General features: G+C 47.9%; 2 protein-coding genes across 3 annotated transcripts; both read left to right on the plus strand.

The window, feature by feature from the left end:
• Positions 1-203: 203 nt before the first annotated feature.
• HOGA1 (4-hydroxy-2-oxoglutarate aldolase 1) lies at positions 204-25,137 on the plus strand. 2 transcript variants are annotated; one of them, XM_055300645.1, is made up of 7 exons: positions 204-484; positions 11,681-11,809; positions 12,019-12,146; positions 12,751-12,885; positions 13,140-13,236; positions 14,907-15,066; positions 22,008-22,026. In XM_055300645.1, the coding sequence occupies exons 1-7, from the start codon at positions 274-276 to the stop codon at positions 22,009-22,011; spliced, it is 864 nt and encodes a 287-aa protein (XP_055156620.1). In that variant the 5' UTR covers positions 204-273; the 3' UTR covers positions 22,012-22,026. The 2 variants fall into 2 exon arrangements, with proteins under 2 accessions (XP_055156620.1, XP_055156619.1); XM_055300644.1 differs by lacking the exon at positions 22,008-22,026 and adding an exon at positions 23,452-25,137 and having other exon boundaries at positions 226-484; positions 14,907-15,040.
• On the plus strand, positions 3,764-5,121 carry CUNH10orf62 (chromosome unknown C10orf62 homolog). The gene has a single exon (XM_055300646.1). It carries the CDS (start codon positions 4,054-4,056, stop codon positions 4,846-4,848), a length of 795 nt encoding a protein of 264 aa, XP_055156621.1. The 5' UTR covers positions 3,764-4,053; the 3' UTR covers positions 4,849-5,121.
• Positions 25,138-25,215: the final 78 nt, after the last annotated feature.

The raw sequence follows: 25,215 nt of genomic DNA on the forward strand, positions 1-25,215 counted from the left end.
GCTCGGGAGGCCCTTTAGGGTCGCTCTCCAGCCCACCGCCCACCCTCGTCCCGCCAGAGGGAAGCAAGCTCGGTTGTGGCATTTGCCCCGCTGCTCCCAAAGGGGGGCCTCTGACCCCGGGGGCGCCCCGCCCTGGCCGGCCCCAGCACCTACAGTCAGGGAGGGGGCAGCAAATTTTTAACTAGACACACTGATCATTAACAGGGTAGGACGGGGTCCAAACTCAGCCTCACTCCGGGCAGAGACCAGCTGGGCCGCGGGCCTCTTGCCGAGATGCTGGGCCGTGCAGTCTGGTCCTCTGTGAGGCAGGGGCTTGGTAGGGGCTTGTCCAGGAATGTGGGGGGCTGGGCCTCAGGGGAGGGGAGGAAGGTGGACATTGCAGGCATCTACCCCCCTGTGACCACCCCCTTCACGGCCACGGCAGAGGTGGACTATGGGAAACTGGAGGAGAATCTGCACAAATTGGGTACTCTCCCCTTCCGAGGTAAGTGGGGCCTGCCCTCTGGGGGAGTCGGAGATGTGAATGATTCCAATATCTGCCGCCTGTGAGCAGCTCAGAGACAGACAGTTGGGGACCCCAGCAGTTGTGCAGGCGGCACTGCTCTGGAGTCCAGAGACAGGCAGAAAGCTCCTTGCTGGCTTGCAACCTTGACTGAATCGCATCTGCTTCGGTTTCCCCAGTTGCAAACTACCAAAGTGCCTTCTTAGCCCAGCATTACTGTGGGAATCATACTACAATAATGGGTGTGAAAGTCCTCGTCAACCAAACGCTGTGCAGTTGTGAAGGCAGCTGGGGATGTCACAAGGCACCCCAGCCTGCGAGCTCATCTCCCTGAAAACCTTGTTCACACACTCTCTTCTGGGCCAAGCCTCCCTTGGCCGAATTAATTCCTGTTCTGGATCCTCTGACTCCTTTCCCTCCTTACACAGGGGTCTCCCCTCCATGAGGTCAGGGACCAGACACTTGTAACACTCAACATGCAACATGGCCACAGGTACAATAAGTGAAAGACAAAGTGGTCAGTTCCTCCCATCCTGCTCTGCCCACCCTCATCTATCACCCGTGGCAAGTCCCTGAGGCCAAAATCTCACTAGCCCTGTTTCAGAGATGGGAAACTGGGGCTCAGAGTGACATAGTCACTCACCCAAAGTCATTGCTAATACATGGCTGAACTGGGATTTGAACCCAGGTCTGACTGCAGGGCCACACTTGGTTTCACTCCATCACACTAAACCGCTGAGTTGTAGAACAGACTATTTCAACGAATAAAGTCTGGTTGGCACCAGCTCTGGGAATGGAAAGGTCCTGACTGAGGTGGGGGCAGGGGAACAGTTGAGAACATGGACTATAGATTCAAATCACAGCTCTCCCACTGACTTAGCTGTGAGATAATCTCTCAAAACCTCAGTCTCCTCATCTGACACGTGGGAGTAATAATGCCCACGTCATAGGATGGTTGCAAGACAAATCCAAGAGAGGGCAAAGCATGCCGTGGTTAGGAAAGGGTGATGTACCTTAGAAGTTATCTAGTGGTCACAATCACTAGGACGACAGTATCATCGGCATTGTGGGGAGAGCTGCTTTGTGACAGTGACTGCTGGCCTGACCGAAACCCCATCCACATCTCAGGACTGAGCGGATGCAACTCTTCTTCCCTAGGGTGCAGTAAATGTAATGACACAAACTCTTAAGTAAATTTCTACTCGGGCTCAGCCCACTGGGGCCTGAAAGTCTGCCAGAGGCCTGGGTCTCTTGAAGCAAAGTGAGAATCTTTTATTTACTAAAAAAAGTTTTAAGTAATCTCTATACCCAACGTGGTATTTGAACTCATGACCCCAAGATCAAGAGTACCATGCTCCCCACTGACTGAGCCAGCCAGGTGCCCCTAGCTCCTTGAATCTTAAGAGGAGGAAGACTCTGTTTCACCCTCCAGGTCCAAGGTCTATACGCTAATGCAGGGCATGAAAACGGTGGACTTTATGTCCAGTTTCTGCCTGCCACCCAGAGAATCCAGACACCCCAGACTCTTCTCTGGACCCTTCCTTCCCTCCTACCCACTTATCCACTCCTGCAGAGGGCATAAAGTGGATTTGGCAGGCTATGGACCACGGAACAACCCACACAGGCTCCTGCCTCAGTGGGAGGGAGTGGGCTGGATAAAAAGAGCTCAGCATCCAGAGTTAGAAGGCCTGGGTAAGAATCCTGGTTCTGCCAGTTATGGTGACCTTGGAGAAATCACTGAACCTCTCTAATCTGATTTCCTCATTTTAGAATGGAACTGAGCCACAGGGTTAACGCATTCCTCCCAAGTAGCTCAAGTGTGAGGCCCTGGTACAAAGAATAGAGCCAAGGGTCCCATCACTGCTCCCGGGACACAGCCAGAATGTCCAGGAAAGGAACTGTGAGCAACTTTTGCTCTACAGATGATGTTTCTCTGGCTCAATTCTGGCCCCCGGCGTTGGCTTTGCAACCCAACACTCAGGAGCAGAGGAGGAAGCCGTTGCATACCACATTGCCAGGGCCTCCTGCGATAAGTTAAAAGTCTTCCAAAGAGGAGGTGGGAACCTGCCCTTGATGAGTAGGTGAAAAGTTAGATATTCTTCTGGAAGCTATTGCCTGAAACTGTGTAGCTCTCTTTTATTTCTTATTTTTGCACTGTTAATTTTTACTGATTATTTATATAAACAGTATCATTTTAAAATGAAAACTAGTGACTGGAGGGTAAAATTGTTGTGAAGGGACCATTTGGCCCTGAACTCACTCCCACAAACAACCTCAAAGATGAACTTTGAATTGTTATTTCCAAATGAGGTTAGTAGATGACCACAGAGCTACTTCAGTAGGACAAGGGAGATGATGTTCCCCATAAAACATTGAGCTTGTATCTTATTCCCTTAGTACGTAGACTAAGATACTACTGTGTATATTAAAGCCATGACTTTCTTAAATAAAATATTTTGTTTTAAAAAAAATCACAATTTTTACAATGCTGTTTTGGCATTTACTTTAGCATTCACTTTTAAAAAGTGAAATGCATTTAAAAAAAATGTGTTCGCTGCCTCTGGGAGAAAAATAAAGGGGCCCAGGCCTGTTTCTACCCTGAGAGGATAGAAATTTGGGATTGTGGGCCAGGCTTTCTATTATCTGTACCTACAGAGACCCTGGCCAGGTGGCTCACCTGCTCACAGTCTAAACTGTGTCCATTTAACCAGGGCCCAGGGGAAGGGGAGCAAATTCTGGGTATGCAGGTGCATCACTAAGGTAAGAGGTAGCAGTCCCTATCCTGGGACAGCCCCTGGGATCTGGAATCTGGGATCTGGTGAAGTCCCCTATCCTATCTGCTCTGCCTTCTCAGTCCACTGCTTGTCTCTACCCAGTTGTGACCTCATATTATTCTAGAATGAGCTCCTTCCTGGGCCCCTTTCCTTTTGAACCCTGCTCTGTAAAGGGGTTGGGGCTGCAGATGGGGATGAAATGTGCTAAGCTGGCAGAAGGGGTGGGCCCTGAACCAAAGGAGACACCAACATCAGGCAGCCAGGAATGGATACCAGCCTAACCAAGGGGGTCCTTCAGTCATGGTCAGTGAGCCACTGGATAGAGAGGGAAAGAGACCAAAGATTGGAAAATAAGGATTGAGTCGAAGAATGCGTCACAAGCAGAAGACAGCAGGAAAGCTGCTTTTCCACTGACCTTAGGGACAGCTGTCAGGGTGGGAGACAGGACTTGGGCCTCAGGAAATACCTGCCAGGTTAGACGTGAGGGGTGCCTAGGCCTCTCCCCACCCCACCCCCTAACCTTGCTCACAATGGGGTTCATTGCTGAGGCGGGAGGGGCATCCTAGGAAGGGTACAGCTGGGAGCCTGCCTGCCAGACAGCCTCGGGGAACCTTCCCTTTCAAGCATGAACCATACCATCTGGGCTCCCCCCCTCCCAGCGTGCTCTTAGCTCTGCCTGCCTGGCTTAGGGTCCTGGAGACCTTCTTGGAGCTCATCCAGCAACCATCATGCAAGGTGGTGCTGGGGACTGCCCTCTTACTCGGAGGTGGAGGCCTCATGCTGTGGATTCAGAGGAAGAGGAGAAGGAAGGCATCCCTTGAGTCTGTACGAGATGAGCAGGAGCCACCAGAATGTCACAAAGCAAAGAATGAGAACTGGATTAAATCTCACTTTAGCCGCCTTTCCGAAGAGAAGCTGGCCGCCTGCAGCAGCAGCACGGCCTCTTCCCCCCAGAGCAGCAGCGGGGAAGCCAGCACAACCATTCGCATGGAGACCGTCACCACAAGACAAGGCGAAGTGGGCACGGCTGTGCGCCGGGAGTCCTTCACCAGTAAGCAGAAGATGTCCGGGTCCTCGGTGACCAAAGAGACCCACAGGGAGTCTGGAAAATCCCCATCCACGGATACGGCCACATGGGCCGCTGTGGCTACCTGTACCAAGGAGATCAACACCCTGGGACAGCAACTGGCTAATTCCATGTTGCAGCGAGCCACGACTTACCAGAACTCAGGCCACCTGGAGTCCAAAGACATCAACCAGGAGGAGCTGAAGGCCCTGGAGGAGGTGGAGTTGAAGCTGAAAGGGAATTTTCTCACTCAGCGGGATACCACTGTAGCTGGCATGAACCAAACACATGCCTTCCATGGCCATGGTCACCCTGGCTACCAGGGTTACCCAAGCCACCCGAGCCACCCGAGCCATCCAAGCCATCCGAGCCACCTGAGCCACCAAAGCCACCCGAGCCATCAGAGCTACCCAAGCCATCCGAGCCACCCAAGCCACCCAAGCCACCAGAGCCACAGTCTGCCCAACCGCAGCCACCAGATCTGTCAACCCTTTGAAGCCACCTAACCATGGGTGGAGACACCCCTTCCCCCAGCAAGGCTGGCACACAATTGCAGGCCTGTTCTCTCTCCTGTGGGGCAGCCTGTGTGGCCCAGAGTGAGATGCTGCTGCCCAAATCCCTCCTTCTTCAGACCCCCTCAGTCTGTGAGTAGTGTATGCCACAGAGGACAGCTCCTGATGGAGGGCGAGTGGAAGGAAGCGAAGCGGCCAAGACAGACTCAACGGGCCCCTGAAGGCCCACAGAAAAGATAGGCGAAGCAGATCCCAGGAGTAGCTGAGAGCCCCAGACTGACGCCTAATGCCTGGAACTGAGCCAATAAAGCCTTGTATTCCTTCATTCTGAGTCTGGGGGTTCTGTGGCCAGCCTCAGGACTGGGCAGCCATATGGGAAGAGGGTTCCTGCTCTCATAGTCCTCTTCTTTTTTTTTTTTTTTTAATTTATTTATTTATGATAGTCACACAGAGAGAGAGAGGCAGAGACACAGGCAGAGGGAGAAGCAGGCCCCATACACCGGGAGCCCGATATGGGATTCGATCCCAGGTCTCCAGGATCGCACCCTGAGCCAGAGGCAGGCGCCAAACCGCTGCGCCACCCAGGGATCCCTCATAGTCCTCTTCATGTGGCCCTTGGCCTGGGCCTTTTACTGATTCAAGACTCCATAAATCAGTTTCCCTGAGTCTCAGGTTCTGAGCATGGGACGTCTCCAGGGAGTTCAGCACCCACCAACCCGCTGTTGCCAGGGAAGGAGGAAGCAGCCAGATGTCAGGAGATGGGGGGAGGGCCAGGCTTCCAGAAGCTAGTAGGCAAGGTGGGAGGTGGGTCTCCTGTCCTCTTAGTGTCATCTTCACCCTGTCCACTGCTTCTCAAGTTGTGTGGCCTCCTGCACTGCAGTGTATTCTCCTTGCACCACCTGCTTTCTGGGGCCCACTGGGATCCCTGTTAGTGCCTCCCCCCACCTACCTTCAGACTATCCTTCAACTATTGTTGTGCTGTGTATACTCTCTCTTCTTGTTTCTATCACTATGGCTGGGACTAGCGCTGCTTGCTGCTGCTAGTACTGCTAATTACTAGTATTACTAGTACTACCAGCAACTCCCCCTTTTTTTTTTCTTTTCCATTTTTAGTGTATGCTGTGTTTGGTGCTAAGTGTTATAGCACAGCCCTATAGAGAAGGCATTATGTTATCTCCGTTTGGCAGATGAGACACCTGAGGCTCAGAGATGTAATTTGCCTGATAGGGCATAGACAGTAAGTGATGTTGTTAGAGTTAGAGCCCAACTCTGCCCAACTCCAAAGCTCAGACCCTGAATCCCTACCCCATGCTGCCCCTCAGGCCAATGCTCTCTGGCCCTACAGGGATCTTCTCTCATGCTTATCCCTGTCCTCTTCCCACATGTCCTGCCACACTCTGTGCCCTCCTGAAAACCTGGGACTCTCCCTGCCTCCTCTTCCTGGGTCCCAAGAAGTTATTTCTGGGGCAAGGGGTGACCTCCAGTAATGCAGTTAAAGGGAGGCAGCTCTCTCTCCTGTGAAAGTTGAGAGAAGTCAGTGACACAGCACTGTCTAACCCGCAGTGACTCCTTTACATAGAAATGGACTGTTGGCATCTGTTAGGAACTTGCCAGTGTTTCCCAGCCCGTGGGCCTCAAACTCCCTGGAGAAGGTGCCCAGAATCCTTGCAAAGGATGGATAAATCCACAAACACCCTAAATAATGTTGTTGATTGATTTTATGGTGCATAATTGGAGTTATTGAATTCATTTATCTATCTATCTATCATCTATCATCTATCTATCTATCTATCTATCTATCTATCTATCTATCATCTATCTATTTATATCTTAAAGATTTTAAGTAATCTCTACACCCAACATGGGGCTTGAACTTACAACCCTGAGATCAAGAGTTGCATGTTCCACCAACTGAGCCAACCAGGCACCCCTGTTATGAAGTATTTAAAATTTAAAGTATATATGTTAGCATTTATATGAAGTCACTTCTTAGTAATTTTTAAAATATTCAAATACTGGGGCATCTGGCTGGCTTAGTTGGTGGAACATGTGACTCCTGATCATGGGGTTGTGAGTTCAAGCCCCACAGTGAGTGTGTAGCCTGGTTAAAAAATAAGTAATTCATTAAATAAAAAAATAAAATCATTTGTAACAAAATATTAATGGGGGTGCCTAGGTGGCTCAGTCAGTGAAGCATCTGCCTTTGGCTTAGGTCATGATCCCGGGGTCCTGGAATCAAGCCCTGTGTTGGGCTCTCTGCTCAGCAGGGAGTCTGCTTCTCCTTCTCCCTTTCCCACTGCCCTCCCCCTCCTTCAATTTGTCTCTGTCACTCTCAAATAAAAATAACCTTTTAAAAAATATTAATGGAAAAAAATGGGGTCAGTCACCCTAGAAAATATTGTAGGTTGCCAAAGTAGACAAAAAGCAAGAGTAGTGAGGTGTAGCTTCTGTAAGTGATTGTAGAAATGCCTAAAATGTATGCATTTGTCTGGAAGACCTTAAATCCCCTTAAAAGTTTATTGGATAAAATTTCAGATTGGCTGATTGTGAATTTGGAATCTTTAAAAAAGTTTCAAACTGACAAAATTCAAAGTCTGCAGTTAGTATAGTACCAGGGTTAATTCTCTGGTTCTGATAATTCTACTAAAGTAAGACATTATCATTGCTGGGGGTCATGTGAAGGATGTATGGAAATCCCTTGTACCACTTCTGCAACTTTTCCTTAACTTTAAAAGTAGTTCAAGATGTCAACATTTTATTACAGTTGTAGCTCAAGGAAAACGACTTCTAAGTGGCCAATTCAAGTATGATCTCTTGGTAAGGATATTTTTTATAAAAGAGAATGGTCAAATCATCTACCAGCCACTAGACTCTTGCTGGAGTGTCAGCTGTGTGGGTGGCTGGTTTCCCAGATGAAGGCTTAATTCCATTGAAGTTCATCAGAAACCTGCCTGAGCATTTTATCAGGAATGCCCATTTCTGCCCAAGGAAGGTTATCAGTTACACCACACACAAAAATAAAGCTCTGCCCCAGGCCAGGGTCTGGGACAATTTTTCTTTTATACCACAAATTGTCAACACACACCTCCACCAGCAGTGTATTGGGTGTCATGGGGGAGGCCAAAATGAGGGGACATCATCCATGATCTTGATGATTTTAAGCAAAGTAGGACAAGTGCTGTGCAAGGAGGTGCAGAGGCTGGGGGAGTGAGGAAAGGTTCTCAGGGGCTGCAGCTTAGGGAGGCAGGTGTTCCAGGCAGAAGGGAACAGCATAAGCAAGGGCATAGAGGCAGGATAGTGACACTGTGTCTGGGGACCCTGGCAGTTTGGCTGAAGGAGAACATTTAGAGGTGAGTGAAAGGTAGGAGGAAATGCCAGAAACTTGACTCCAAAGCTTAGAGCCCAAGGAGAACTTAGAAGACCACCCAGTCCAATTTCCCCATTTTACAGCAGAGGTCAGTTTGAGAAATTTTGTCTAATCCTGCAGGCAGAGGTGGGAGAGATAGAAGGGTTCTGAGAACTTCTGTGTATTTTTAAGTAGGCCGCAGGGAAGGACAAAGAACAAGTGATGGAAGTTCGGAGAAGAGCTGTCCAGTGGAGGGATCCCAGGAAGACTTCTCAGGGGAGGTGGCAATAATGTTAGGTCAAGGGGCCATAGTAAGTCACCATGTTCCTTGTGCATCTCTAGCCCCAAACACACCCACTTCTCTCTCCCAGACCACTCTGGCTTCCCAGAGCAGCCAGCATAACCTGGGACCAAGAGAGAGGGAGAGAGAGAGAGAGAGGGAGAGAGAGTGAATTCTGTAATGAGCCTCTTTGCCTTGCAGCTGGAGAGGGCAAGAGAAGTTCTTGAATGCAACCTCCCCTCCCACACAACCCATCCTCCTCCACCTCAGATCCAAAGCTGCCAGCCTCCTGATTTAAGATTTGAGCACCTTTTGACTCCGTAATAATTGGAGCTAACACTGCCAGTTCTAATCTAAGCACTTTATAAATAGTATCTCATTTAAGTCTCACAACTCTTTTTTTTTTTTTTTTTTTTTTTAAGTCTCACAACTCTTTAAGGAGAGCACTAATATCCCCATTTCCCATGAGAGGAAGCTGAAGTTTGTTTAAGCTATTCGCCCAAGATCATAGCTGATAAGGGCCTGCAACTGAGAGTCACTCTGGGTCCTCTGGGTTCAGAGTCTATGTGTCCAACCACTCCACTGCCCTGTTTCTCCACCACTGCCCGTCTTCACTCCCTGACCCATGTGGGACCCTGGCCCTCCCTTTCCTCTGGTCACCTCTCTACACCAGGGGTGGCACATCAGGCCTAAAACTGGACATCTCACCAAGGAGAGAGAGGGGGCTCTTGGCAGCATCAGTTCACAGATTTCAAAATGCTTTTTTTTTTTTTTAAGATTTTATTTATTCATGAGAGACAGAGAGAGAGAGGCAGAGACACAAGCAGAGGGAGAAGCAGGCCCCATGCAGGGAGCCTGACACGGGACTCAATCCTGGGACTCCAGGATCACACCCTGGGCCAAAGGCATACGCCAAACCGTTGAGCCACCTGGGCTGCCCCTCAAAATGCTTGCTTGTACATTTTCTTGTTTGGGCCCTTAAAATAGCCTTATAAGGTAGGATTAAAATTGTTTCTCTTGTCATCCCATAGAAAAAGAAATGGGGACTGAGAGACATGATGTAACTTGCTCAAAAACCAGAGGGAGTTGGTCCTGACTGCTTCCCCAACTCTGCAATATTCTTTCCTTCTCCAGTCTGGCCTCACTTCCTTCTTGGGAGTCAGGCCTGGGTCAGATGCTTCTTCACAAGACTAGAGAGAGGCCACCAGGTGTCTTGAGCAAAGTAGCCTGCTTTTACTCTGAGAGTACAATCTCCAGCCGTCCTACTGCTCAGGAGCCCCTGGAACTGGCCACCAGGATGAAGGGGTCCTTGGGAGTGAGTGAAGAGGGCGGAGGAAGTGGCTGAAGCAAGAACTGGCCAGGGTCCCTTCCAGGGTGATGGTGGCAGGCGGGGTTGGGGTAGGAAGGAGACGTCTTTGGAGGCATGTCCATAGAGGGAGTGGCAAAAGTTTCATCTCAGAATCTTTGACCCCTAAGTAGAGGGTGTTGGTCCAATCCTCTCTGGGGTTGGGAACCCTTAAATTAGGAGTGAGCCCCTGGGAAATCACCAGCACCTTTGTAACAAGACAGAAGGAGGCTCCTAGCCTGACATGGAAAAATGAATCCTGAGGAGGCAATGCAACAGAAGCCAAAAATCATTTGCCTCAAGATGCTCCCTGCAATGTTACCAAGGCAAAAAAGTGTATGTGGGGATAGGGAACGCTAAGTATCCAGTGAGCCATTCTGGCAATCCACCCAGTGGAATCTGATGGTGCACTGAACAGCATGGAAAACTGTTTGTAGTGAAAAGTTGACTCTCCATCACACTGTGTCCCCTAAGGATGACTCACTGGAACAGTCTCTCTTGGTCCCAATGCCAGGAAATTCTGTGTCTCCAGGGCAGCTGCTTTGCTTTTATCTTGAGTTCTGCATATCTGTCAGCTGATCACATTTCCCTTTTAGCTTTGACTGTCAGGAAGCTCCAAGTCAAAATGACGGTCTCTCACAACTGTGTGGCGGGGGATTTTGTAGAGCTTTTTTTTCTTTCCTTTCTCCCAAGCAGTCTCCTATTTATTAATACTATTGTTGTGCCATATGCTGTATTTGTCAACTATTCCAGAACAATGTTTTTGGAATGGAATGCAGTAGAGAGGAGGAAGAAGAGGAAGGAGAAAGTTAAAGAAGCAGAGACAAAAATGGTTTTACTAACATTCCCTTCAGATTCAGCCAAAGAGCATTAATTCTGTGATACAAAAGGGTTGACATCCTACCCGGCGATATTAGAAACCTCTCAAATGATCGATAACATAGGAACGTGCAAAATGAAATAATGAAATGTCACTTTTCATCCAGAAAATTGGCGAAAATTAATTCTGACAATACCCAGGGTTGGCATGGGTGAACACGAACAGCCCCTTCCATGTGCCGATGGGGTTATGATCTGGCAAATAAGGCAGGCGTTTGGCACACAAAGATGCACACATGTGTGGCTCAGCAAATACACACCTAAGTAAACTGTAGAGAAGCTCAGACATGGGCACAGAAGACTTTATAGAATATGTTTTTTTTTTTTTTATTTTGGCATTATCTGTAATAGCAAAACTAAGGAAACATTCTAAATGTCCTCAAAAGGAGAATGAAAAGTAAATTGTCTCACTTCACAATAGACTATTATATAGTAATTAAAATGAATGAGTCAGAGCTGTGTACTGCTATGGACAAAGCTCACAACATAATCTTGGGCAAAAATAGCAAACCACAGAAGGTTGTATGAGCTTGATTCCATTTCTGTAAAGCTTAAAATGGCAAAAAACATATTATATCTTGTTTGTGGGTCAGTATATGTCTTAAGGGTATAAAGACATGAATGAGAACAATGACACCTGAGTCGGGACAGCTAGAAGAGGAAGAGAAAGGTGATCAGGGGAGGGTTCCCATGGGTGCTGGATACACACCTGCGGATTGTATTATCACTGATTCTTTTGGGTATAGCTAAGACATTTCGTTAACACAAAGAAAAATGGTGTGGACAGTGTCATGGCAACTGGGTAAAACATTCTGCCTGCATCAGGACAAAGATGGGAAGGAAATGTGTGCAAAACTATGGCGTTGGGAGTGCGTGTAACACCCATGTCCCAGTTATTCATAAGAGGACACAAAGGGAAAAAAAAAAAAAAAAAGAGGACACAAAGGCGTTGGCTGTGATGGAACCTCTCTTGCAGGCTTCGTGATCCAGGGCTCCAATGGCGAGTTCCCCTTCCTGACCAGCAGCGAGCGGCTGGAGGTGGTGAGCCGAGTCCGCCAGGCCATGCCCAAGGACAAACTCCTGCTAGCCGGCTCTGGCTGCGAGTGTGAGGCCACAGTACTCTGGGCCCTTGGGGTGCTTGGGGGTGTCTGGGGGTGCCTGCGGGTGGGGAGCCAGGCTCCTTGGCCCAGTTCAGTCAACTGGTTCTGTATTTTCTGAACCTCTTGTTTGCCCTGGGGTCCTAGCCCTGCCCTTCTTTCCTTCTGCTCTCACCCTCCATGACCTATAGGGAAGGCTCCCTCTTTCTTCCTGTAGCCACCCAAGCCACTGTGGAGATGACTGTGAGCATGGCCCAAGTTGGGGCTGACGCCGCCATAGTGGTGACACCTTGCTACTATCGTGGCCGCATGAGCAGTGCTGCCCTCATTCACCACTACACCAAGGTGGGCATGGGTTTGGGGCCTGGAACCAAGAGGAGGCTGGCTAGGGAGAAGAGATAGAGAAGCTGGGGGCCAAGGGATAAGCCTACTTCCCATGAATGGCAGCTATGGGAATGGGGAGGGGATGCTGCTGGGAAATTGGCCTGACCAACTATGAGGCTGCTTCCTCCCTTCTCAGATGGAAGGAATGATGGTGTCTTCCTCATGGGATCGTTGTGAGGACCTGGGAAACGAACTAAGGGTGGTGGAAGGGGAGGTGGGCGGGGGGTGGGGGAGACTGGGTGACAGGCACAGAGGTGGGCACTTGACGGGATGAACACTGGGTGTAATTCTATATGTTGACAAATTGAACACCAATAAAAAATTTATTAAAAAAAATACAGAGGGCTTAGAACTAAGCCTGGCACATAGAAAGCTCTCATGAAATAGTATTATTATTGTTTACAAGCAGGGGACATAGCCCTGTGATGTCTAGTCCAGGAGGTGGGCCTGCCCAGGTGGCCGCACAGTGACCCATGCCCAGAGCGGGTGGTGATGGGCAGTGCCTCAGGCTCCTCGGGCCTGGGCAGCTGCCCTCTGTCTCTCCCCTCTTCTCTACCTCCCTCAGGTCGCTGACCTCTCCCCAATTCCTGTGGTGCTCTACAGTGTCCCAGCCAACACGGGGCTGGACCTGCCCATGGATGCAGTGGTCACGCTCTCCCAGCACCCAAACATCGTGGGCATCAAGGACAGTGGTGGCGATGTGAGTGGCAGTGGCTCCTGACTGGCGCTCCTTCCTCTTCTCCTGTGTTATTAACTTCAGGGCAGCTCTGGGACCTGCTTCAGTCCTGGGCTCCTATGTGGGCTCTTCCCATTATGTGGGTTCTCGGCGGCCTTGTCCAAGTTTGGGGACAGCTCTCTGGAGCTTGGGTGCTCATTCTCCCTCCCTTGCCCAGCACCCATCTTGCTTGGTGTTGAAGCTCTACGTGCAGCTCTCACACAGGTTTGCTCTTGCAGGTGACCAGGATGGGACTGATTGTTCACAAGACCAGGAAGCAGGATTTCCAGGTGTTGGCTGGATCAGCTGGCTTCTTGCTGGCCGGCTATGCCGTGGGTAGGCCTCCTGCTCCTCTCATGCTATCATGGGTGGTATACCCAGGCCCCCCAGGTGGGCAGAGTCTGGGTCTGCAGGGTCCTTTTGCCATCCTGCCTACTTGGAAGCCTCAGAAGTCCAGCGCACTGCTTGCTTGTTTGAATATTAGGTGCTTATGAGTGACCTTTTTGGACAGAAGAGGGTGGCCTTGTATAATCCTTGGTCTGTAATGGGGATGCCTGAAGTTTGTGCTAAGTCCTGAGCTCCCTGCTTAGTTAACAAATTGAGCTCCTCTGACCTCACCTTGTAAATCATTCTCTGAAGATAGAGGCCTTGGAGCCTTGGAGTCTTTCCTCTGGTCTGCAAGTCTGTTTTCCTCTCATCCTGGTGCTGGGCCAGTAGGAATCGTCAGACCTATAGGGTCAGGCCCAGGATCTTCAGCTGCCTGTTTCTGTTCCAGTCCAGGATACTGGGAATGTCACCATTAAACCAACTGTGCTTATCTGTTATGGGTCAGGCTTCTTGGGGTTCAGGTTGGATTTGGGCCCCAGAGGGGGAAGAGAGCAAGCATCTGCTCCCTTGGGCTGAAGCCCCAGCAAGTACAGATCTGAGTTACTTTTCCAGGGTTGAGGGGGCAATGCTGGTTCCTCTTCTCTGGACTTAGGCTTGCTGTGTGAGTCCTTGCACATCTCTCCTCAATCACGTCACAGTCTCTAAAGTGCAAAGGCAGAAAAGAAGACCCATTGAAGCCTTGTTGCTGAGGGTGGGTAGATGGAGAGAGGACAGGCTCTAGAGGCCAGGTGGGGGTTGGTGGGTGGGATGTGAGTTGGAATCTCAGCTCTGCCATTTACTGAGTACTGTTGGGCAAGGTATTCAACCTCTCTGGGCCTGAGCTTCTACTCTATAAAGCAGGAGGTGTTGTGAGAATGTGAGAGCATTGGCTCAGTGTCTGCATAGTGCCTGGCAGAAAGTGGGGATCCATAAATGGCAGCTGTATTAACTTATTCCAAATTTCCCGCTCTCCGGTCTTCAGGCCGCTGTGCTTAGGGACCCTCCTAACTAGCCTTAGAATCCCATCGCAGGCCTGCAGAATGGCAAGACCTCCTGAGATCACAGCCAGCCCGTTTGAATTGCCCAGATGAGAACAAAGAGGACTGGGAAGTCCATGACTTGTGCAAGTTCATGCTGCCAATGGGAGGAAATGCCTGGTCTCCTGTGTCCAGGGCTCTTTCCACTACCCCTCCCCCGCTGGCCCCAGCACATTCCCAGGCTGAATTCACGGGGCGGGGGGATAAGATTTCAGAAGAGCAAAGGCTTCTTCCCATCCACTCCACCCCCTTCCCGGACTGATGAGTCAGGGGGCTATTAGAGGATCATGGAGGTGTCAACTAGCAGGTGGGACTTTACTCTCGGAGGTGTGTTGGGGGGTGCAGGGGAGGACCGGTCAAGTTAGCCTTCAGGCTCTGTTCCCTGACCTTCAGCCTGTGAGATTCTACTTCAAATATGCTGGCAGCTTTTCTCTCTGGAAATCTGTACTCTGGACTCTCAGAGCATGCCTTTGAAATGGCCAACCAGTGGCATAAAAATCCATATCCTCTCTCCCCAGAATAAGAGGTGCTGGAAACCCCAGGGTTTGTAATTGCCTGTGAGAAGAGGCTCTGGCTGATGTTCTGCACTTTTCTCTGGGGCAGGAGCTGTGGGGGGTGTATGTGCCCTGGCCAATGTCCTGGGGGCTCAGGTGTGCCAGCTGGAGCGACTCTGCCTCACGGGGCAATGGGAAGATGCCCAGAAACTGCAGCACCGCCTCATTGAGCCAAACACTGCGGTGAGCTCCCAGCCAGTGGCCCCAAGGTGTGGGGGGTGGGGGTGTCTGTGTGCTTGTTGGAGCAGGAGTCAGGGCAGGCACAGGGGCCCCCACTTAGCCTCTTCCCTTTCAAAAAGTCCTTTTAGAGAACATCCTAGTGTGGGAATTCCTTGTACCTCTCCAGAAAATCACAACTTCAAAGTTGAGTCCCATTGGCTGTATTGGAAATCACTTAGGGAACCAGTTAAATTTCTAATCCTGTAGACCCAGGAGCAAGCGTTGAAACAGACACGCTGGCTGGCTGATTGTGGTGACATAAGTAACTCTGGGCTCTTACTTAGAGATGCGCTGCCTAGAAAGCATGAACCATGGGCCTTTCCATCAGCTTTAATAGGGAGTCAGATCCTGGAAAACAGAATGACTGGGAGTAAAGGAGGAGTTAGAAGGCTAGATGTTTTCAGAGCCCAGATTTCCCAGTGTTTTGTCCTTAAATAATCTATCCTGCAGTTAGACACTGTACCCCAATTCTGGATTGGGCAAATCAAAGAGAAAAGCCAAGGTGGAATGCCTGTCAAGAGCCAGGCAGTGCTATGCAGAGCCATATTGGGGTCTGAGGCAGGAAAGAAAATGGGTTTGTATGTATATTTTAAAGTAAACGTTTAATTTTGAGATATCTATAGATTCAGATGAAGTTGTAAGAAATAATACAGGGGTATCTGGCTCAGTCAGTTAAGTGTCTGCCTGGGGCTCAGGTCATGATCCCCTGCTCAGTGGGGAGCCTGCTTCTGCTGTTCCCTCTGCTTGTGCTCTCTCTCTCTCAAATAAATAAATAGAAACCTTAAAAACAAAAGATATAATATATAGAGAGTCCATATACCCATTCCCCAGTTCCCCCAATGGGAGCATCTTACAAAATTAAAGTACAATATCACAACCAGGATTTTGACATTGATATAGTCCAGATACAGAGTATTTTCATCACCAGAAGAGTCCTTCATGCTATGCTTTCATGCCTATGCCTACTTACCTCCTGCCCCTACCCCCTCCTTAACTCCTGGCAACCACAAATATGTTCACCATTTTTATAATTTTGTCAGCTCAAGATTGCTATATGAATGGAATTATGGAGTATATAAACTTTTAAAATTGGCTTTCTTTCACTCAGCAGAATTCTGTGCAGATTCATCCAAGTCGTTGCATGCAGCAATAGCCTTTTTCTTTTTACTGATGAGTAGTGTTTCATGGTATGGCCATACAGCAGCTTGTGTCACCATTCACCTGTGGAAGGACAGTTAGGTTGTTTCCAACTGTTTCCAACTTGGGGCTATTAAAAGCTGCTACGAACATTCATGTACAGGTTTTTGTGTGACCGGAAGTTTTCATTTTTTTTTTTTAAAGATTTTACTTATTTATTCATGAGAGACACACGGAGAGAGAGGCAGAGACACAAGCAGAGAGGGAAGCAGGCCCCGTGCAGGGAGCCTGATGCGGGACTCGATCCGGGGACTCCAGGATCATGCCCTGAACCAAAGGCAGACGCTTAACCACAGAGCCACCCGGGCTTCCCAGTTTTCATTTTTCTAGGATAAATACACAGTTGGTGTAATTATGATGATTGCATGTTTCGATTTTTTTGTTTTTGTTTTTGTTTTTTAAGATTTTATTCATCTGAGAGAGAGAGAGCAAGAGCGAACACAAGCAGTGGGAAGGGGCAAAGGGAGAGGGAGAAGCAGACTCCACTGAGCAGGGAGCCCGACACAGAGTTCCATCCCAAGATCCTGGGATCATGACCTGAGCCCGAGGTAGACACGTAACTGACTGAGCCACCCAGGTGCCCCCTGCATGTTTAGTTTTTTTAAGAAGCTGCCAAAAACTGTTTTCCAGAATGGCGGTGCCATTTTACATTTGCATCAATGTAAATGTATGACTGACTTGTTCTCTCTGCATCCTCATCAGCTTTAGGCATTGTGACTATTTTTTATTTTAGCCATTCTGATAGGTGTGTAGTAACATCTCATTGTGGTTTTAACTTGCCTTTGTCTGATGCCTAATGCTATTTGACATCTTTTCATGTACTTATTTGCCATCTATATCTTCTTAAATGAAATGTCTGTGTATGTCTCTTGCCTATGTCTCTTGCCTGATTGGATTTTTTTCTTTTTTAACGTTGAATTTTGGAAGTTTCTTTGTATCTATTATTTTTTTATTTTTTAAGATTTTATTTATTTATTCATGAAAGACACAGAGAGAGAGAGAGGCAGAGACACAGGCAGAGGGAGAAGCAGACTCCATGCAGGGAGCCCGATGTGGGACTTGATCCTGGGTCTCCAGGATCACGCCCTGGGCCGAAGGCAGGCGCTAAACCACTGAGCCACCCAGGGATCCCTCTTTGTATCTTTTAGATACCAGCCCTGGGGATCCCTGGGTGGTGCAGCGGTTTGGCGCCTGCCTTTGGCCCAGGGCGCGATCCTGGAGACCCGGGATCGAATCCCACGTCAGGCTCCCAGTGCATGAAGCCTGCTTCTCCCTCTGCCTATGTCTCTGCCTCCCTCTCTCATTCTGTGTGACTATCATAAATAAATAAAAATTTAAAAAAAAGAGTTTTAGATACCAGTCCTTTGTGAGATGTGTGGTTTGCAAATATTTTCTCCCATTCTGTAGCTTGTCTTGTCATTCTCTGAACAGATCTTTTGCAGAACAAAAATTTTTAATTTGATGAAGTCTAATTCATCAGTATTTTCATTTGTATTTATCCTTTTAGTGTTAAGTAGAAGAAGAAGGCTTTTCATAGCATTAGATTGTGAGGATTTTCTGTGTTTTTCCCTAAAAGTTTTATAGTTTTACATTTTATAAGTCCAAGACCCATTCTGAGTAAATTTTTGTATTAAGTGTGAGATTTAGGTGGAGGTTAAATTTTTTTTTTTTTGCTTCTGGATATCCACTTACTCCACCACCATTTGTTGAAAAGATGGTCTTTCTTCCATTGAATTACTTTTGCACCTTTGTCAAAAATCAGTTGGGCATATTTATGTGGGTCTTTCTGGGTTCTCTGTTGCTCCCATTATCTGTGTCTGTCCCTCTGCAAAACCACACCAAAGTATTCTAAAGCTTACATAGGAAGGCAAAGGAATTAAAATAGCTAAAACAATTTTGGAAAAACAAAAAACAACAGCGAAGTGGGAGGAATTAGCGTACCTGATTTTAAGGTCTTTTATATACCTATAGTAATCAAATCTGTGTGGGATTGCAGAAGATATTGAATTTTGTCCAATGTTTTTCTGCCTTGATTGATAGGACTCTGTGATTTTGTTTTTCCTCTTTAGCCTGCTAGTATGGTGAGTTACATGGATGATTTTCTAATATTGAACTAGTCTTGCATCCCTGGAATAAACCCCACCTAGTTATAGTGTGTAACTCTTTTCATATATTGCTGAGTTCCATTTGCTAATACTTAGTTGAAAATTTTTCTGTCTACATTCATAGGAGATATGTAGTCCCCCCCCACACTTTTTTTTTTTGGCATCACTTTTGTCTGATTTTGGTCTCAGGGTAATAATAGTTTCATCTGTTGACTGGGAAGTATTCCCTCCTCTTCTATTTTCTGGAAGAGACTATGTAGAATTGGTGTTAAATATTCTTTAAACATTTTTTAGAATTCTCCAATGAGATCATGTGGGCCTGGAGATTTCTTTGGGGAGGATTTTTTAAATTACATCTCTGTCCCCCACCTCCACTGACAACTCCCTGACTGGAAAGGGTAGGAATGCCTCCTTACTGATTCCTACCGGCCTCTACTGACATTACAATTACCTCCGGCAGGGGGGTGGGGGGGTGGGGGTTGGGGGTAGCTCCTTCAGTGTGGGCAGTGGTGTGTAAGCTCTGACTTTCCTCACCGGGCTCTGCTGAGACCATCCATTGTGGAGGGGGAAGGGCACTCTTTAAGACTGCCAGAGTTGAGGGCAGAAGTTCTGGCTCCTGACTCAACACTCACTGGCCTGGGTGGGGATGGTGGAGATGGTGGAGATGGGACCACAGTTTTTTCTAGGCTACTTGGTTGGAGCAGAGTGGTGATTGTCTAAAAGTTTTCCATTTTGCTAGGCTGCTTCTTCCTGGTCCCTGGCTTGAGTGAACAGGCTTTTGTTGGAAGCTTTTATTATCTGTATCCATTGGCATTTTAGGGTTGCCAGCTTCTTAAGCTTCAAGTTGAGGCCAGGGAACTCACCACTGTGTTCTTTGGGTCCTAAAGTCCCTAATTTGTCTTCCTTCTCTCTACCTTTCAGAGAGTCTTATGTTTGTTTTTATGTAATGTGCAAGGTTTTGTTTTTGCTGTATTTTTTGGGAGAAATGGGAAAGAGTACATCTATTCCATCTTCCTGGAAGTGGAAACTCTCCCTCCCTCCTTCCTTCCTTCCTTCCTTCCTTCCTTCCTTCCTTCCTTCCTTCCTTCCTTCCTTCCTTCCTTCCTTCCTTCTTTCCCTTCCTTCCTGTCCTTCGTTTCCTTCCTTCTATCTGCCTATCCACACTCCTTCCTTCCCAGCCTTCCTTCCTTCCTTTCTTATTCCAACCTCAAGATCAAGAGTTGCGGGATCCCTGGGTGGCGCAGCAAATAATTGTAATGTCAGTAGAGGCCGGTAGGAATCAGTAAGGAGGCATTCCTACCCTTTCCAGTCAGGGAGTTGTCAGTGGAGGTGGGGGACAGAGATGTAATTTAAATCCTGCCTTTGGCCCAGGGTGCGATCCTGGAGACCCGGGATCAAATCCCATGTCGGGCTCCTGGTGCATGGAGCCTGTTTCTCCCTCTGCCTGTGTCTCTGCCTCTCTCTCTCTCTCTCTCTCTCTCTCTCTCTGTGTGACTATCATAAATAAATAATAATAATTTAAAAAAAAAGAAAAAAAAAGATAAAGAGTTGCAGGCTTGGAGTACCTGGGTGGCTCAGTCAGCTGTCATCTGCCTTAGTTTTTGGATTTTTTTTTCCTTGGATTTTTTTTTTATCTTTTTTTTTTTTTTGTCATCTGCCTTTGGGCTCACCAGCTCAGTGGGGAGCCTGCTTCTCCCTCTCCCTCTGCCTGCTGCTCCACCTGCTTGTGCATGTGCTCTCCTCTCTCTCTCTCTCTCTCTCTTTCTCTCTGTCAAATAAATACATAAATAAAATCTTCGGGGGAAAAAGATTTTCTACCAACTGAACCATCCAGGCGCCCCTCTAAATACTTTTCCCTCCCTGCATAGAACGTTAAACTATTTGAAAAAAAATATATTGGAAATTTAAAAAGTAGGTATATTAAAACGGCATTCTTTTAGTTTAGTTTTAAATATTTTATGTGGGGCAGCCCTGGTGGCTCAGCGGTTTAGCGCCGCCTTCAGCCCAGGGCCTGATCCTGGAGACCTGGGATCGAATCCCACATTGGGCTCCCTGCGTGGAGCCTGCTTCTCCCTCTGCCTGTGTCTCTGCCTCTCTCTCTCTTTCTCTGTGTGTCTCTCATGAATAAATAAATAAAATCTTTTAAAAAAATAAATATTTTATGTATATTAGTTTTAGTATTAGTATATATAGTATATATGCTAATAAGATATTAGTATCTTTTAGTTTAGTTTTAAACATTTTATATATGTTAAAAACATAATGTATTATAATTTTACTTTCCTGACTTAAATGGAAACACCTCATCAAAAAATTTTTTCCTGTATCTACCCGTAGAAAAAATGAACCAGTAAAAAATACATAAAACTTGTATATGGGGGCACCTGGGTGGCTCAGTGGTTGAGTATCTGCCTTTGGCTCAGGCCGTAATCCCGGGGTCCTGGGATCGAGTCCCACATCAGACTCCCCACAGGAAGCCTGCTTCTACTTCTGCCTATGTCTCTGCCTCTCTCTCAGGGTCTCTCATGAATGAATAAATAAAATAAAATTTAAAAAAACACCTTGTGTATAAGGGCACATATTAAGTTTTACCTTGGGCCACAATATGGCAGGGCATGGTTCTTTTGGACCCTGTCTTTATTTAAAACATTGACACTTTGCTCATCATGGATTTTTTTGCATTGATTTTGATTTTTAAAAGAAATATGGCACTAAATATTACTTACCTTGTTGACTGATTTTTTGGGGGCATCCCTGTAAGTTTTGCATCAGAGGTGAGAGTCCCAGGCTAAGCAGCAATATTTCGTTTGGGTAAAGTGGTAGGTGGGCTCTAGAACTCCCTCACAGCTTATATCTTTACCTCAAAGGGGCAAATAAACTGAGATTTTGAGAAAGGACAGCTAAGGAGGCAAGCACAAGTCTCCTGGATGTGAAGGCTTTCCTGGGGTAGAGTGCTCTATTAATAGGATGCAAGAACTGCAGAAATGAGGGCCATTCAGCTGGGCACAGACTGTCTGGTATGTACTGCACATTCCACTGGGGTGGCACCTCTGCTGTCTATGCCCACTCACCTGCAGAGAGAAGGTCCCAGAACCTGCATACCACCAGGACGTGGTAGAGGAGCTTTCTTAGGGGTCTAGTCTTTTTTTTTTTTTTTTTAAGATTTTTAAAAATTTGGGATCCCTGGGTGGCGCAGCAGTTTGGCGCCTGCCTTTGGCCCAGGGCGCGATCCTGGAGACCCGGGATCGAATCCCACGTCGGGCTCCCGGTGCATGGAGCCTGCTTCTCCCTCTGCCTGTGTCTCTGCCTCTCTTTCTTTCTCTCTCTGTGACTATCATAAATAAATAAAAATTAAAAAAAAACGATTTTTAAAAATTCATTTGAGAGATAGAGACAGAGAGAACACAAACAGGGGGAGGGGCAGAGGGAGAGGGAGAAACAGACTCCCCACTGAGTAGGGAGTACTATGTGGGACTCAATTCCAGGGCCTTGGGATCATGATCTGATCTCAAGGCAGACGCTTAACCATCTGAGCCACCCAGGCGCCCCAGGGTCTGGTCTTACAGTGGTGTTTTTCTCATTTGATTCTTGTGACATGGGGTAGGTGTTGTCATCTCCTCATTTTACAGATGAAGCTGTGGCTGCCCCTTGGGAAGAGAAGATGCTTGCTGCCATCCTGGCTTTCCACATGCCATCCTGCCTTACTCTTCACTCTGGCTCCTCTTGTGCCAACTCTGGGCACACACTCAGGAATGCCTGGAACACCTTTCTGCTGCCTGGGCTGTAGGCTCAGCCACCCCAGGAGCAGCTTGATGTCACTCTGTTGCTCTGTCCTGCTTGAACACAATGTCCTTCCTCTGCCTTCCCACCCAGCCAGCCTCCTGCCCTGGCTATATTTAGGATATTCCATGTTCTTTACCACCAAAGCATTCAATTATTTCTATGGGTCTGAGGAGGGGGCAACTCAGAGATCCTGCACACTTGTGGTGGAAGAAGCCTTTTTCTCTAGGTACTTCTTGTCCCCTAGGTCTTTCCCACCCTACTCTGGTTTTGGGTGAAAAGCTCAGGTATTAGAACATCACAGCTGGGGCCAGGCCTAGGAGGAAGGTGGCGTATCACTCATTTCAAGAAAAAATTCCCTGGCCTCTAGTGGTAAATACTTATTAGGCAATCATTCATCAGTGGTTCTTAACTTTTTTACCCCAAGCAACCTCTCTTGTTATTTTACCCTTTGTGAAACCCAGCTTCTAAGGTTTTACCTCCCCTCCAAATAAAACTTAAGTAAGGATTACATTTCTTTTTTTGAGGTAGTCAAAGACTCATCTAACACTTCTGATCAGCTATGCCAAAGGCAAAGAAACTTGATGCTTCATTTTCTATAAGTCCTCATGCATGATGTTAAGTTCTGACAAGAGTGTTAGGTGCTCCCTTACAATGGAAAGCACTTTAGTTATGTTGTCCAGTCCCCTCATATTTTAGACTAGAGAACTTGCTCAGATGTATGTAGTAAGTTGGTGACATAAGATTACAAAGTGGAACTTCTCAGGATAGCTGATGCATCGTTTTTTCAGAGTTGGGGTCAGGGAGGAGCTTATGGTGTGTGGGGGTCTCTGCTGCAGGGCCAGTAGAGGTCTGGGCTATGCCTGAGGGTCTTGCACACCTTTCCCCTTCCTGACTTCCCCAGCCTGGTGTGCCCTGGCCCTATGTTCCTGGAAACTGGGCTGCAGACCTGTGATGGTCTAGCACCCAGACCCACAGCACTGCTAGCTTCTCAAGTCCCAGCCTGATGGCCAAATGCCGCTTTTCTCCCCAGTGGGGTGGATTTTTCTTTGAGAAACCCAAGCAGTGATTTCCTTCCTAAATTTGAATTGTCAGCATTGTGTTCTTTTCTGCTGACCCGCCTTCTGGCCTCTCGATCTGCATTTCCAATATACCCTAGTGTCACCAACTTGGTGAAATTACATTACGAGGGGAGGGGGGAGGAAGCCTAATGTTCTGAGAGAGACACGTCTGCATCCCAGACATGCGTGTGCAGGGATTCCCCAGTTTCTCCTAACAGACCCTGCTTCACAGGTGACCCGGCGCTTCGGGATCCCGGGGCTGAAGAAAACCATGGACTGGTTTGGCTACTACGGAGGCCCCTGCCGTGCCCCCTTGCAGGAGCTAAGCCCCATGGATGAGGAGGCGCTGCGTATGGATTTCACCAGTAATGGCTGGCTCTGAGGGTGAGGCAAGGATGCACCTGGCCTGAGCCTGTCTCATCTTCCTGCCTTATACCTGCAGCTGAAGAGCCACATGGGAGTATGAGGGTTCAAGGCCGATTTCCCTGCTTCAGTCCTCCAGGTAGCCTTTCCCAGGCTCTGCCATGCACACCCATTTCCTATTCGTATAGCCCCATGATTGCTGGCATTTGTATCCTAAACTTCGGCTCTTTAGAGACCTTCAGTCTGAGAAGGAGCAATTGCGTGTTCCTCTACTGTGCTTTCCCGTGCCCCAGGACACGTGATTAGGAGCCAGATGGAAAGAGCAGGGGGGCAGCTGGACACAAGTAAGGGTATCTAGTTTACTGATGGGATGACCGCTTAGGCTTGGGGGTACACACCTGAGCCCAGTACACAGTGCAGCAGGGAGCCAGGGCTGTTCCTAAGAACCTGACTCCTTCCAGGGGAATGTGGTGGGTTCAGAAACCTAATCAGAAATGTGTCACTGGCCTTTTCAAAAGGCCCCCAAGCTGCCTTCCAGACACAGTGTCCTTTCCTCAATCCATTTTGATCATCTCATATTCTCATCTCTAGCCTTGATCTCAGCCTTGGAGCTCCCTGGGACAGCCATGGAGCTTGCCACAGTTGGTGAATAATGACACCTGGTGGATGTTACATTCTCAGAAACTTCTAGCCAACCTAGGTTGCAAACAGTAGGGAAGGAAACTTGGTCTGAGACCTAGCCATCCTCTTGCCTTAGGCACTGTGCTTTTGTTGTGAAAAATAATCCTTTGCTCTTACAATAAAGTTGAATAAGTGAAAACAGTGTGGCCACGTACAAACTAATACCGCACTGCCATGCAGGTTTAGTTCTCTGGCCTAGATGTCAAGGACCTTCCTGGGGGCAATTTGACTTTCAAGGTCTGCTTTTTCCCAGCTCTCAGAGAAGCCCTAACATCTAGGTATTAGATCAGTGGTGGCCTAAGGGAAAGGCATGTGGAAGTTTTGAGTGAGCGGTAGGAAGCAAAAAGGTGCATCTGAGATGCTTGGAAACTGTCAAAAAGGCTGCTCTCTCCAAAAATGTTTAACCTTATCCAGTGATACTTGACTAGTATAGCAGTAAACCAGAGATGACTTTTTAAAAAAAATCATTCTGGGTGTGGGTACCTGGGTGGCTTAGTGGTTGAGTGTCTCCCTTTGGCTCAGGTTGTGATCCAGGGGTCCTGGGATCGAGTCCTACATCAGGATCCCCATAGGGAGGGAACCTCCTTCGGCCTATGTATCTGCCTCTCTCTGTGTCTCTCATGAATAAATAAAATCTTTTTCAAAAATTGCTCTGGGGGATCCCTGGGTGGCGCAGCGGTTTGGCGCCTGCCTTTGGCCCAGGGCGCGATCCTGGAGACCCGGGATCGAGTCCCACATCGGGCTCCCAGTGCATGGAGCCTGCTTCTCCCTCTGCCTGTGTCTCTGCCTCTCTCTCTCTCTCTCTCTCTCTGTGACTATCATAAATAAATAAAAATTTAAAAAAAATAAAAATTGCTCTGGCTAAAAACAAAGGTAGAGATCCTTGTTTAGAACAAAGCCTAGAGGAGAGACTCTAAAAAGTATCAATCTTCAACTGAAATTGGCCATCTAC

This window comes from Nyctereutes procyonoides, unplaced genomic scaffold, assembly GCF_905146905.1.
Source record: "Nyctereutes procyonoides isolate TBG_1078 unplaced genomic scaffold, NYPRO_anot_genome, whole genome shotgun sequence".
NCBI classification, from domain to species: domain Eukaryota; kingdom Metazoa; phylum Chordata; class Mammalia; order Carnivora; family Canidae; genus Nyctereutes; species Nyctereutes procyonoides.